The sequence below is a fragment of the Lotus japonicus genome, chromosome 5 (assembly GCF_012489685.1).
Source record: "Lotus japonicus ecotype B-129 chromosome 5, LjGifu_v1.2".
NCBI lineage: Eukaryota > Viridiplantae > Streptophyta > Magnoliopsida > Fabales > Fabaceae > Lotus > Lotus japonicus.
Genome location: NC_080045.1, coordinates 24,110,754 through 24,126,064, shown reverse-complemented (window position 1 = coordinate 24,126,064; position 15,311 = coordinate 24,110,754). Strand labels below are relative to the sequence as shown.

Genomic DNA, 15,311 nt, shown 5'->3' with positions numbered 1-15,311 from the left:
CATAAGTCATATTAATCTATGGAATACTATCTCATCATAACCATTTATTTTGATGAGTAATTTTTTCATTCTTATAAAGTTTAATGTTAAAACATCCACCTTTATTTTTAAATAAATATTAGTTATTATATTCTAGAAATCTAAACTAAAGGATCATGTCTTAAGGAATTTTATAACTAATAAGTTTTTTTATTTCAAAAGATTAAGAATTCTAGAATGATATTTGTAATGCTACAAAAATAATTATTTAGAAACTATATAAAAAAAATTAAGAATTCTGAAAATTCGTCATGTTACAATAGAAAATACTAAATTTGTATTAGGGTGTATTTTTCTTGTTTTCCGATAAAGAAAAAAATGTTTATTTTTTCTTCAAACATCAAATTAATTTAACCACTTTATTCATATAATTAACTACAAACTAATACCATTTAACCAACTGACCACTTACAAAAAATGATATAATTTACCGTTACCCTCTCAGTATTGATAAAATCTGCCTTTCAATTTATCAAAAAAATCTCTCTTCAATAATAAATTTGTATCTTTGTCAATTCACCATGAATAACTCAATTAATATTGAATATGTTTGATACATTGTAATGGTGCCTAGACAAACTAAGAAAGCTCAAACTTTCTTGGATGCAATAACATGATGTTTATAGCATACTATTTTTGTCCTGCTTCTCAGGACCATCCTTTTTTTCTTCCTCTTCTTTCTCTGCCCTCCTCTTTTTCCTCTTCAATGAGAGTTGTACCACCTGGCTTAGGCCTTTCCCTTTCCCACTCCTGTCAATATATGCATTCAACAATAAATCAGCTTGTGTATTGAATGGCCACAAATAGAGAAGAAAAATAGTTAGACTTATAAGAGAGTTAGTGGAAAGTTAGTACTTGTAATTATTGTAGTGGAAAGGGTTAGTGGAAAGTTTTTATTTGCATTGATATCAAATTTAATGTTTAAACGGTTAACTTTTATTTTTTAGGATTAATGTCTTGTATAAATCCTAACTAACTAATCATGCCCTATGGAATTCCTAAATGATATTAATTACTAATATGTAACCACTAAATTCTTCAATATCCACAATAAGCACATATAAATGAAAGAGAATATGTCACATTTGGCCTTATAAGAGTGCTCTTCCAAAATGAGGACATTGAAACTTGTAAATGTATGAGTTGCAATTCTTAGCCTTATAAAATTAAAAAGAATATCTTTTTAATAGAAAGTAGAAGAGAGGTTTAGTAAATAATTATGAGAGAATCAATGGAGATAACAGTATGAGGAGAGAATAAAATGAATTATAGTATTGAGAAACTTCTTAAGCTAGGGGATATTCATAAGGTGTCATTTTTGAAATCATACACCCATATGAGGAATAAAATAAAGAAGATAACAACCTAATGTGAACAAAAAAATGAATTGAGCAATAAAGATTGTATCTTACTGGAGTGGAAGAGGAGAAATGAGAATAAAGAAGACAACAACCTAATGTGAAAAACAAATTGTAGAAAAATTAAAAGTCTGTACTCTGAAGTCAAAACGCAGAAAGAAAGAAAAAAAAGGAAAGGTTCTTACCACAGTTGGAGAGAACGATCTTTCTCTTTGTGGATTTCTTCCCTCTCGCTTCGTTTTCCACAAAACAAATGGTAGAAAAAATTAGAAGAAGGGTTCTTACCACAGTTGGAGAGAACGATCTTGCCCTTCACCGTTTGCAGATCTTTAAGCTGCAGATATTTCCTATTATGAAAATGTTTAGCTTGCCCGAAGATGGCAGCAAGTTGAATTTGTATTGTTCTATGTCTATAAAAAAGTGCAAGAAGGTAAAATTGCAGTAAGTAGATAAAAGCTCCGTTTAGAAAAGCTTATTTGATTTTATTTAGAAGAGGTTATGTAAACAAATATCAACCTCCAACTCTGAATTAAAGAAATTAAAATATTAAGGAGTTGTACTCTTATGCATAAAGAAATTAAAAATTGAGGAGGTTCTCTTTGTCTTTTGTGATCTCTTTTTGGAAAAAGCAAAACCTCAAAGAGTTCTGAAACTTTGATCCTATGACATCTAAAATCATGTGAATGTAGAGGACAATCAAATTAGTCCGAGGAAAATGTACTCAATTAACTCATGGAAAAAAATCAAATAATCTGAGACAACATGTGGTTAATTAATTTCCATTAACAAAGAGCTTGAACTTTTCAGGATTTATGGTTCTGAAATCTTCAAGCGGGTTTTGTGTGAAAGCTCCATCTCCCATGATTTTATGGTGTTTTGCACAGTCCCCTCTAATGAACCTTTTGGCCATTCCTTCAAAATAAATAAATAAAAATAGAAACTCATGAATCATGAGCCACCATAGATCAAATATAGAGAAGAGAGAAAATAAATAAAAGTTGATTGATGTGGGACTATGGTATATACTGCACCTTGATAGCAGCAAGTTGAATTTAGTATTGTTCTATGTCTATCAAAAAAGTGCAAGAAAGGTAAAATTGCAGAAAGTAGATAAATGCTCTGTTTAGAAGAACTTATGTAAATAGCTAATGACCACATTAACCAAAAGCAAAGGATTTCATTGAGCATTTTGGTCTCTGTTAAAAGAACAATCCAAGAAGAAAAACATTGATTAATTTTACTATTAAATTTCAGTTGTACTGAATAAAAACCGAGGAAACCAAAAGAAGAGTAGCAAACCTGAAACATTGTAGAAAAATTTGGACAATCAAGATTAAATCTTTCAAATCTTCACCATGCCATCATCCTCTGTTACCCAATAAAATAAAAATTTATAAATTCAAGCATGAAAGTTTAAAGGAAAGAAATACAAATTTATTAGATAACTTTCAAATCATGGTTTCTTTACACATGTGTCTTACTTTACTTGTTCCTCTCATAACAATCTAATCTATCATCTTCTCCACTCGCACAGTTTGAACCTGAAATTAACAAAAACCAAATTATGATATTCTAAATTAGAAGCTCAAACGTTGATAGACACACTCACTTTTTAAAAAATTTGCAAAAGACAAAGAAATGATATAATAGAAGGAAAAAGTAAAAAGTACAATGAAAAGTCATTCACCATTTGAGAGTTTGATCAAGCTTGAAACGCCTATGACCGAATCTACTATAAACCAAATAAAAAGCAAAGATAAAAGTAAGAAAACTGGCAAAAAAAAGTATGGAGCAAAGGGCTATTTATACATATAGTTTAAGCTTTGAAGAAGATGAAAGGTTTAAAAAAACATAAGAATATTGAAGGTTTCTTCAAAGGTTTTTAGGACCCCATATGAATGAATGCATTGATTTTTACAATTAAGTTTAGTGAATGCATTTGAGAATGTAGAAAGACAATGAGATTGCTATGAAATGGACGGCTGAGATTCAATCCAAGTGAAATAAAATGCATCTTTACCAAAATATCCATGGTCAAGCTTCATAGTCTTTGAAATTATTTGTTGATTGACAAATTTACCCCCAAGGCTACAAAAACTCTCCCTTTATATAGTTTATAGATAGATAGATAGATGACAGTGATAATTTGAAAGTGGTTTTAAAATGGGTATTTATGAAGTAAATAAACAAAAAATTTACTTTGTTTTTATGATTATCCTGGCTTAATAAAAATGGAAAATATATAAAACACTAAATGAGAATTCAAAGTTGAAAATTATTTTAATTCTAAATCCTCTTTTAAATAAATCACGTGTCAAATATTTGAACAAAAAAATTAAATCCAAAAAATATGATATATAAAATTAACTTATGACTGAAATTTTGTTCCAATTTAATGTAAGATTAGTCAACACATTAAATAAATTATTAAATAATATAAATCAACATTTTGAAGATTCATATAAATATTAAAACTATGTTTATATTAGGTACAAGCTATTAAGTAATGTTGCTGATAATACTGGATCTTACTGAACTAATATTTACACGCATCTATTAAATATACCTATGTATTAATTATTTACTACATTACTTCTTACTGAACTAATATATACACACAACTACTAATTTTAAAATGGATTAATGATAAATAGTTTTATGGGCAATTAAAAATCAACTTTTACAATTTTTTCAGGACTAAATATTGAAGATAACCAGTTGCAAAATTTGTGTTTGGCTAAGATAGAGAAAATGCTTCAAAGAAATGACAAATCTTTAAAGGAACATAGTTATCTGCCCTATCCAATTTTTGATGATGTGGAACAGTTTCAAAACAAGTTCATAGTAGATGAGCTTAACTACAACAAAGAAGAAATGACAAATAAACATACATCCTATCTAACAGTGATGACAACAGAACAAAAGAGTGTATATGACAGCATAATGCAATTAGTGTTGTCTGATAGTGGTAGATTTTTCTTTTTGTATGGATAAGGAGGAACTGGCAAAACTTTTGTTTGGAATACATTATTTGCAGCCATCCGTTCAATGGGTATGATTGTTCTAAATGTTGTTTAAGTGGTATTGCTTCTTTGTTGTTGCCGGGTGGTGGAACAACACATTCCAGATTTTAAATTCCATTGCAGATCGATGAAACAACTACTTGCAACATCAAACAAGGTAGCTTAAGGACAACTTTACTGATTCGTGCCAAATTGATCATTTGAGATGAAGCTCCTATGTTAAATAAGAATTTTTTTAAGGCACTTTATAGGACTTTGCGCGATATTATGAGACAGGAAGATGAAAATAACATGGACAAACCATTTGGCGGTAAGGTTGTAGTTCTTGGCGGTGACATCAGACAAATTCTTCCAGTCATTCCAAAAGGTGGAAGGCAAGACATTGTATCTGCTACAATAAATTCTTCTGATCTTTGGAAACACTGCAAAGTTTTAAAGCTCACTAGAAATATGAGATTAAGCACAGCAGGTTCACCAGAGCTTGCAACAGAAATAAAAGAATTTGCTGACTGGATTCTCAAAATCGGAGATGGTGATTTCGAATCAAATGAGCGTGGTGAATCAGATATTGAAATTCCTGAAGATCTTTTGATACAGAATAGTGAAAATCCACTTCTTGACCTGGTTGATTTTGCATATCCCAATTTGGTGCATAACATGAAGACTGAATTTTTTTTGGAGGAACGATGCATATTGTGTCCTACATTGGAATGTGTTGAGAAGGTTAATTATTTTATGCTTGATTTACTACCAGGTAATACAACGGAGTACTTAAGCTCAGATAACACTTGCAAATCTGACGAGGACACTAAACTTCAGTCAGAGTGGTTTACTACAGAATTCTTAAATGATATTACAAGCTCAGGAATACCAAATCACAAAATAACATTGAAGGAAGGTGCTCCGATAATGCTATTGAGAAATATAGATCAAGCAGCCGGTTTATGCAATGGGACGCGGCTAATAGTGGCTGATCTTGAAACAAATGTTACAAAAGCCATTGTAGTAACAGGAACCAACATTGGAGAAGACACTTTCATTTCAAGAATGGACATGGTTCCATCTGACTCAGGTTACCCGTTTAAGTTTGAAAGACGTCAATTTCCGATCAGTCTATGCTTTGTAATGACTATAAATAAAAGTCAAGGTCAGTCATTGTTCCACGTTGGCCTATATCTTTCTCGCTCGGTCTTCACACATAGCCAACTGTATGTTGCTCTCTCCAGGGTAAGATCAAGAAAATGACTTAAATTATTAGTGATGGATGAGGAAGAAAAAGTGACAAAAACTACTAAGAACGTATTTTACAAAGAAGTGTTTGACAATATATGAAATCTGTATTTTAGCTTTTTAAAAGTATGTAATCAAGTTTTTTTAATTTTAGCAGCATAGAAAATTACAATATGTTTTTATTCAATATTTTTTCACCATCTGTTCCATGATATATACAGTATGAAAATATATAAAATTAATGTCAGCACTCTATAAAGTCTTCAAAATAGTATATGAAATAACCCTAAACGTGAGCCTTTAAATCAGAATACGAAATTAACCAAAAAAAAAATACTAATAAATTATTCATACAGTTAAAGTAGAAATAATTTGAATTTTCAAAAAATGAAATCAATGCATAACAAAAATTTATGTATTCTAATTAAAATTGAAATTTTAATCTATGAATTGACATTACCATTAAAACAGATGTTATGGGCGAAGTAACGCACGTCAGAAATTACAACGGATTTGAGAGGAACAGAGTCCATACGCAGAGCAGAGGCATTAAAATTGAATCTCAAGGGTAAGTTTGCTTTTATCAATAACAAATTAATATTATTAATTTCTCTAAATTCCTACGGAAGAATATTAACAAATTTTGTTTAATTTTTTCCCTGCAAAAAAATTAAATGTTTTTTATACGACCAATTTGTTGATAAATTGGATGCACTTCTAAATTCAGAAGACAACAAACATGCATGTTGTTATTATCATATTGTTGGGAGTAGTAACAATTCACCAAGGTACATTTAGTTATTTTGAGCAACAAACAAACATAAACTTCTATATAATAAATCAACATGTTCAAACTTAAACTTACAATCGATTGCTAATTTTTTTTCCAGGGGAATATAAGCTAACTGCTGGGTTAAACTACACTAAAGTAATGTTCAATCCTGACATTCCACAAGCAGTGTCCTATAGAGGAAGGTATGTATGTACTGTGGATTTCATATTACTTTGAACAAATTTAGATGACAAATAACAATATAATTTTTGTTTCTTCCCAGATTATTTGAGTGTGACGCAGTTCATACTCAAGTAATGAACGTTGTGATTGAAAGATTAAATGCTACTGAAGAAGATGAGTTCTTGACGCTTTTCGCAAGCACAAGGATTAAAAATTTGATTACTTGCAGATCGGTATGTTCTCATCACTTTCAATTTAATTTATTAGACATTGCTTTTTGATTAAAAAATAGCAGACATTGATTTTCATTCAACGTTTTAATTAAATAAAAAAATACCTATTATATTATTAAATTACTATTAATGAATAAATTATTAAATTAGTAAATAAACATATAATGTTAGGATTACACTAAACAAAAATGCGTTTTAAATACAAGATTCATGGTGTTATAGATTTTTAAACACTAACTACAAAATAAAAAACTTATTAAACTAAATTAATAATCACCTATTATATGAAATTAATAACACATTAATAATGGGATAAAATATCAATTAATTATACCATAAACTCTTATACTCTTTTATTGAATTTAATTGCTTTAAATTCATAACGTTATAATAGAAAAAAAAGATTTTGAAACACGTTTTGAACATTTTAAAAAAAGATTAATTCATAGTCAACAGTTAAAACAACAGCTACTATATTCAATTCTTAAAAAAAACGTTTTTTTTATTGTTTTGTAAAAAAAAATGCTGGAACACTTATTTAATGTTTTTTAAAAAACTTAAATTTTAATCAATTTAAAAAAAATTCATTAAAAATATGTACCGTATTTAAAAAGGAAAAAAAAAGTTTTGCCTACCTAAAGGTCTTTTAACGAGTATATTAATTATCATTTAATAAATATAAAAACTCTTATATAAACGTATTTAATGGATCTTAAATAGTGTGTTTTATATTCAGTTATAAAAACAGTAGACACTATAATCCCTCCTTTTATAAAAATAAATTTTACACTATACCTATTTAATTACTTTTCTATAAATAAATTACTATCTAAAAAAATAACAACAAAATCAAGTACAATAATTTCCCATTTAAAATATTGACCATGTTGCTAAAATATTCAATAAATCGTTTTATGTTTGCAAATCTTCGTGCATCAGTCAATTAAAATGTGCTTTCGACCCTTAAACACATTACTTTGCAAAAAAAAAAAACACCTACAACACAAATGTGCAAAAAGAGAAGAAAAAAAAACTACATACCTATATAGAATAAATAAAAAAAGATATTAATTATTCAACTAAAATTAAAAAAGAAATCCAAAATTAAATTTCCCGTGCAAGGCACGGGTTAAAAACTAGTATGTTACATATATATTTGATACAGACGCTTTACATTTGTAAAGCATAAATATATAATAAATTAATTTATATATAACAAGATATATAATTATATTATATATATATATAGCTATGTTTATAAAAACTTTTTTTAAATTGCTCTTGAAATTCCTATTCGGATGTAATGAAGGTCAAATGTCTCTTCAAAAGTGTGACTTCTATAAATCGAACTCTTACTTAAGAGTTCAAACAACCACTTTTTATCACTGCGACCGAGACTCATTGAGTATATAAAAACCGTTTAAGACATGCATTGCAAAATAAATAAATTAACATAATTATATGTATATTTGTTTTTAAAATACATGTTATAGATATATTAATAATATTTGGTATTATTAATTTATATCATACCTTTTATAAGCACAAATATAAATATAATGTTATTATTTAAAAATTGATTTTAAATTTTATAAAATGATATTTGACAAATCTTTATTAAAAATGGTTAAACCAATTTTAGAAACAGGAAATTGGAAATCAAACCAAACATGATTTCTAAATTTGGAAATTTGGAACATGAAAAATATTTTGAAAAAATAGAAATAGAAAATTAAAACAGAAAATATTTTCTCAAACCAAACAGGTTTATGAATTTTTGGTTTCCAGTGCAGAAATCAAATTCAATGGTGTTGGTTAAAATTTATTAAACGTTTTGAATCCCCACATGTTATTGTTGATAATCGTTTTTAACAATTAAATATATAGCAATAATTACTAGATACTCCCTCTGTTCCTTAATATAAGAACCAAGCAACCACTTCACACCCTTTAAGAAATTTAGCTAATCAAGATAATTGCATTAAATTTGTTTTCAATTTATATCAACTTTCCAAAGTTACCCTCCACCCATTATTCTTAATTTTTATCCATCATTAATGCTATAGCAAGTGGAAAGAGAGAGAAATTCAATTAAATAAGGGCATTCTTTCCCAAAAATAATTAATTCTCCACAAACTCCAAGTTGATTCTTATAAAAAGGACCAAGGGAATTTTCTATTTGGTTCTTATAAATAGGAACGGAATGAGTACTAAGCATAAATAATGAAAATTTAATTGCTGCAACTACTCCACTAATCAAGTCTCCATCCCTTTACACGCATGTATAAAATTTTTTTAATATCTAAATTACTATTTTTTTTATAATTTGAAATCAATGATATCCCTTAAAATATTAAAATATATTATTTTTGCCAAATCAGATAGTTAATATTTAAATTTTGGGTCATAAATCATCGAAGGAAAAAACTTCTAAGTTTCCACTTTTAATGTTATAAAAGAAGAATGCAAACAGAGATTGTAATCAAGAAAAAAGACATTGAAATTGATAACAAGTATATAATTTAATTACAGGTGTAATATGCATTGCGAATACATTAAATTGATACCAATTTGAAAAAACACAACTTCGTGAAAAAATAAAAGATAACTAAGATATGTTACTTATTACAATTGTAATCTGCATGTGGCATGTTCTACATTGCAAGTATGTTGTGCCTTACAATCTCACACTCCTTATGAGGTATCAAGCTCACATTAATGTGGAGTATTATAACAAGTCCAATGCTATAAAATATTTGTTCAAATATATTAACAAAGGTGCAGACCGAGCAATGCTTGAAATTTAAAATAAGGACAACGATGGTCAAGCAAAAGAGTCAGTGGATGAGGTAAAACAATATTATGATTGTCGTCATCTTTCTCTGTGTGAGGCAGCTTGGAGAACATTTGGCTTTACCATACACAAACGATGGCCATCTGTGCAAAAACTAAATTTTCATCTCCCAAATGAATATTTGGTATATTAAAATGATGAAGAAGATGTTGAAGATGTTCTAGAAAAGAGTGGTACAAAATCCACAATGTTTATGGCTTGGTTTGCAGCTAATGAGAAATACCGGGAAGAGCGAATCTGGAAATGAAGAAATATGAGTTTTAAAATTGGCACACTACAGTATATTCCTCCAGGCATCAGAGAGTTATATTACATGAGAATCCAACTAACTATGCAAAAATGTTGTACACCATATAGAAGTATCAGAACGGTGAAGGGAATAACATATGATACTTTTAAGGAAGCATGCGATCAATTGTGGTTTCTAACAGATGACAAAGAATATATTGATGCAATTAAAGAAGTCTTTGATTTAACTTCCGGTGAACAAATGAGGAAACTCTTTGTAAGAATGTTAACGATTAATCCAATATCAAAACCTAATGATGTTTGGGAAGCATGCTGGCATCTCTTATCAGAAGGCATTTTACATCATAAAAGAAAAACATTTCATAATCCAAGTATGTAGGTTTTCAAGTTATATTATTAAGAAAATGTTGTTAATATTATAATTATTGCTTGGATTTAATTTAATTGAAATTCAAAACTTTAGAAAATCACGTTGCGCAGTATAATTATGCAAAGTGTGTGAACAACATTAGTTATATTCGATATAATGGAAAATCATTAGTTAATCTTTATTCTTGATTGCAGAACTACGAATTGCAGATGCTGATTTGAAAAATTTATGTATCATTGAAATTGAAGTTGCTCCAAAGAAATGGTAGGTCATTAAGTGATTACCCATCATTGCCAACTCCAAAATATGATGAAGTCCTACAATATGACAATAGATTTATTGTCGATGAACTTAGGGGTGTTCATAACCGAACCAATCCAAACAAAACCGACAAACCGATCCAAAAAAAAACCGAAATTCAAACGGACTGAAAATTGAAAAAACCGAAATTATTTATTGGATCGGATCGGATTTCGGATTTGATTTCCAAAACTGAACCAATCCAATCCAAACCGAACATTCACAAATATGTATACTTTTAGTTATACATATATCATTCCACTTACACTTACATAGTACATATTTATTGTATATATATTGATTATATCACACATGCATCAAAGTTTACTATATACATGCATCAAAGCAAACAATTATAATCATAATTTTAAAATATGTTGACTATGTTAAAATTTATGAATGTTATATTAATGTTATAAATTATGTATCATTGTATTTATCATATATTATATATTTTTAAAATTTATACAACACAATTTCAAAGTATAAAAAAGTGAAACAAAAACCGAACAATCCAATCCAATCCAAACCGCTATAGATTGGATCAGATTGGTTCGGATTTGAATTTAGTAAAAAATCCATTGGATGACAAAATCATAAAACCGATGAGATCGGATTGGATGATTTTTCTCCTCAAAACCGATCCAATCCAATCCGCGAACACCCCTAGATGAACTAAACTATGACAAAGATGCATTCAAGGTACAATATGAAGAGTTGCTTAGTATGCTCACACCTGAGCATACCTTTGTATATGAGAGGGTTTTCACATCTGTGTTGTCAAACTTAGGAGGATTCTACTTTTTATATGGCTATGGTGGAACCGGAAAAACTTTTGTCTGAAACACTTTATCCGCGTCACTTGGATCCAGATGACTAATTGTGCTTAATGTTACTTCCTATGGTATAGCATCATTACTCTTACCTGGAGGCAGAACAACTCATTCTAAGCAGGGAAGTCTACGAGCAAAGCTTCTGCTTGAAACAAGCCTTATTATATGCGATGAAGCTCCAATGTTGAAAGAGTATTGTTTCGAAGCTCTAGACGTTACACTCCGAGATTTAATGAGGTTGAAAAATGAAGACAACTTTCATAAGCCTTTTGGAGGAAAAGTGGTAATACTTAGAGGTGATTTTAGACAAATACTACCTGTAATAACTAGAGGAAGCAGATAGGAAATCGTCGAAGCTACTGTAAACTCTTCCTCATTGTGGAAGCATTGCCAAGTTATGAAATTGTCTAAGAATGTGCGGCTAACTGCAGCTGAGACGGTTGATAAAGCAAAAGAAATCAAAGAGTTTGCAGATTGGATTCTTAAAATTGGAAATGGCGATCATCCTGATTCTGGAGCAGGAGAGTACGATGTTCAAATCCAGCAAGATCTGCTCATCCCAATTACTCCTGACTCATTAATGGAATTGATTAAATATACATATCCTGACCTTTCGCACAAAATGAAAGACCCTCAATTCTTTCAAGTCATAGTAATATTGACCCCTACACTGGCGGCTATTGAAATTATAAACACTTACATGCTTTGCATGATAGCTGCACCAGAACACGAATATCTAAGCTCCGACTTTGCATTGCGATCTGATAAGGATTCTGAAATCCAAGGTGAATGGTTTACCACATAAATTTTGAACGACACCAAAAGTTCAGGAATGCCTAACCACAAACTATTATTGAAAGTTGGTACTTCAATCATGCTTTTGAGAAATATAGACCAAGCAGCAGGTTTATGCAATGGTACCAGGTTAATTGTGGATGAACTTGGTGAACGTGTTATCGGTGCAACTGTTATCATGGGAACAAATGCTAATGACAAGGTGCACATTTCAAGAATGGACTTGGTTCCTTCTGATTCCAAATGTCCAATTAAATTCAGAAGAAGACAATTTCCAATTGCAGTATGCTTTGCTATGATCATAAACAAAAGACAAGAACAAACACTATCTCTGGTTGAACTCTTCCTTTTGAGACCCGTCTTCAGTCATGATCAGTTATATGTAGCTCTAGCTCTATCTAGAGTACGCTCAAGAAATGGTCTTAAACTTTGTATACTGAATGAGGAGGGCAAACAACAGACTTATTGTAAATGTAGTGCTTAAGGAAGTTTTTGGAAATGTTTGATGTATACAATTTCATTCATTTATTTCATTTTTCACTTCATATATTTTTACACAGTTAATATATACACGTTTAACTTATTTATGATTAAAAAATTACGACTTAAAATTCCGTGCAACGCACGGGTTATCACACTAGTTTGGTTATATGTCATTTATGTGATATTATTTCATGTTATTTGGTATAACTTTTTGTGTCATTTTCATGCTATTTAGTATTATAACATATTTAGTATTTTTTATAACTTTTTCTGAATTTATAATAATATTTGCAAGATTTTTTAATATTTCAGATATATTATTATTTTAATATAGTGACCCAATCAATCCATCCAACCCAATCCGAACTTCATCGGGTTGGTTCGGATCGGGTCCGAAGAAGAAATTCGTGAAATCCAACCCAACCCAACCCAGACAATTTTGATCGGTTCGGATTTTATTTTGACCAAAATCCATCCAACCCAACTCATGTGCACCCCTAGGCCACTACGTGGTCTCTTGAGAAAAAAGTTGCGGAACCACTACGTGGTCTTCCGAAAAGAGAAACATGCTAAGGAACCACTACGTGGTCTTTTGAAAAAAGAACAAACTGCGGAACCACTGGGTGGTCTTCCGAAGAAGAAAATATAAGCGAAACCACTACGTGGTCTTCAAGCGGGTGCACTACGTGCTCCCTGACTGGATGATGGCCCACTACATGGTACCCTGAATGAATTTTGGCTCACTACGTGCGCATTTGAGTGGGTGCACTACGTGGACCCTGGATAGATTTTGGCTCACTAGGTACGCCATTGAGCGGATGCACTACGTGTATCGTGACTGGAAGATGGCCCAGCCTTTGAGTGGGTCCACTACGTGTACCCTGACTTGATGAATGCCCACTACGTGTGCCTTTGAGTGGGTCCACTACGTGTACCCTGACTTGATGAAGGCCCACTACGTGTGCCTTTGAGTGGGTCCCCTACGTGGTACCCTTGATGGATGTTGGCGCACTACGTGCACCTTTGAGTGGGTGCACTAAGTGTACCCTGGATAGGTCTTGGCTCACTACGTGTGCCTTTGATTTTTTGTTTTTTGTTTTTTGTTTTTTTGTTTTTTGAATTTTTTGATTCTTAAACTGGTATCAGGCATTCAAGGACCCGAGGATGAGCTTGAACGCAACATTTATCCCTGTTTTTCCTTCCACAAGTCCCCGTGTCAATTGTTGGACTTTGAACCGGGCGATGTCAACAGTATGTCATCATAAAAATTCTTTGTGGTCTAACCGTCCATCTTCTTAACTCAAGGTTTTGCCAAACTTACAAGGCTCACAGAGTTTGTCCAAAATGATGCATATACATTCTACAACATGCTTCCCTTTAATGCATAGAAAATAAAAAGTAAAATGAATACAAGGGTTATCAAATGAAAATGAGTTTATTACTATTCAAAAGGTAAATGATGGTAAAGTCAATTTATTCATCAAACGAATGAAAGGTACAAGAGGAAAGATATTTAGAAAATGTGGGTGACGATACAGTACTAAAAGGACGCCCCCTTGGATGAGAAGTGCTAGCTTTACTTCGTCTTATTATGTCTGCCATCAACCAACCACATTGATCTTCTTAATTACCCCAAATGACCCTCTCTGCAAGCATCTCTTTTGCCCTAGCCAGGGCTAGGGCTTCTACCTTCGCAGGAGGAGCTATCCAAGATTACAACCATACCTTCTTTTTTTACCCTAACTTTTGCGTGGGCTGCTCGTTTTTTAGTTTTCAGTCCACCGGGTGGCTCTAACTTTTGCCTAGACCATCGTTTGATCTAGCAATCTTTTCAAACATAATACTTTTTTACTGCATCAGAATTTATTGGGTGTGGCAGATCTTGGTTATCCATATGACTAAGGATAAAGGCTCCTCTAGAGAAGACTCTTTTGACTACGTATGGACCTTCATAATTTGGGGTCCATTTACCTCGGTGATCCTTTTGAATGAGCAAAATCTTCTTAAGGACTAAATCCCCTTCTTGAAACTCCCTGGGACGCACCTTCTTTTCCCTAGGCTCTTTTCATCCTTTTATGATATAGCTGACCATGACACAAAACGGCTAACCTTCTACCATCGATGAGATTTAATTGGTCAAGTCGGGTTTGGACCCAGTCAGCTTCCTCCAGTTTAGCTTCCATCAACACTCTTAGTGATGGGATCTCAACTTCAATTGTTAAGACTTCATTCATCCCATACACTAGAGAAAATGGTGTTTCCCAAGTTGAAGTGCGAATGCAAGTCGAAAAGGAGCATGTCGTGCCAATCCCTGTATGTTACTACCATTTTCTGCACAGTCTTTTCGATGTTCTTATTCGCGCCTCGACTGCTCTCGAAAGTTCAGGGGGAGGTTCATCCTCATCTTTTGTTTCCTCGTCAGCTTGATTGATGGGGCAGTCAAAATAAGGCGATATTACACTAGTACTGTCACCCTCGAGGACATCACTCTCATCCCTGCATTGTTATTAGTTAAAAATAAAAGGAAGGCGATAAGAAGAAACGTTGGCAACAAAAGGCTTAAGAAAAGACAAAGAAAAGGGCAGCAAA

At 31.4% G+C, this 15,311-nt stretch overlaps 1 protein-coding gene across 1 annotated transcript; it reads left to right on the top strand.

The window, feature by feature from the left end:
• The first annotated feature begins 4,687 nt into the window (after window positions 1-4,687).
• On the top strand, window positions 4,688-14,736 carry LOC130719345 (uncharacterized). Its single transcript, XM_057569971.1, has 5 exons — window positions 4,688-5,492; window positions 6,541-6,625; window positions 6,706-6,838; window positions 13,869-13,973; window positions 14,602-14,736. The coding sequence occupies exons 1-5, from the start codon at window positions 4,688-4,690 to the stop codon at window positions 14,734-14,736; spliced, it is 1,263 nt and encodes a 420-aa protein (XP_057425954.1).
• Window positions 14,737-15,311: the final 575 nt, after the last annotated feature.

Bases quoted from the DNA above. Each gene is read 5' to 3' on its own strand.
- LOC130719345 (XM_057569971.1), top strand. From the start codon at position 4,688: ATGAGACAGGAAGATGAAAATAACATGGACAAACCATTTGGCGGTAAG. The intron at 5,493-6,540 runs GTTACCCGTTTA...TTTTTTTTCCAG, and splicing joins CATGGTTCCATCTGACTCAG to GGGAATATAAGCTAACTGCT. The intron at 13,974-14,601 runs GTATGTCATCAT...TGGGTGTGGCAG, and splicing joins TGAACCGGGCGATGTCAACA to ATCTTGGTTATCCATATGAC.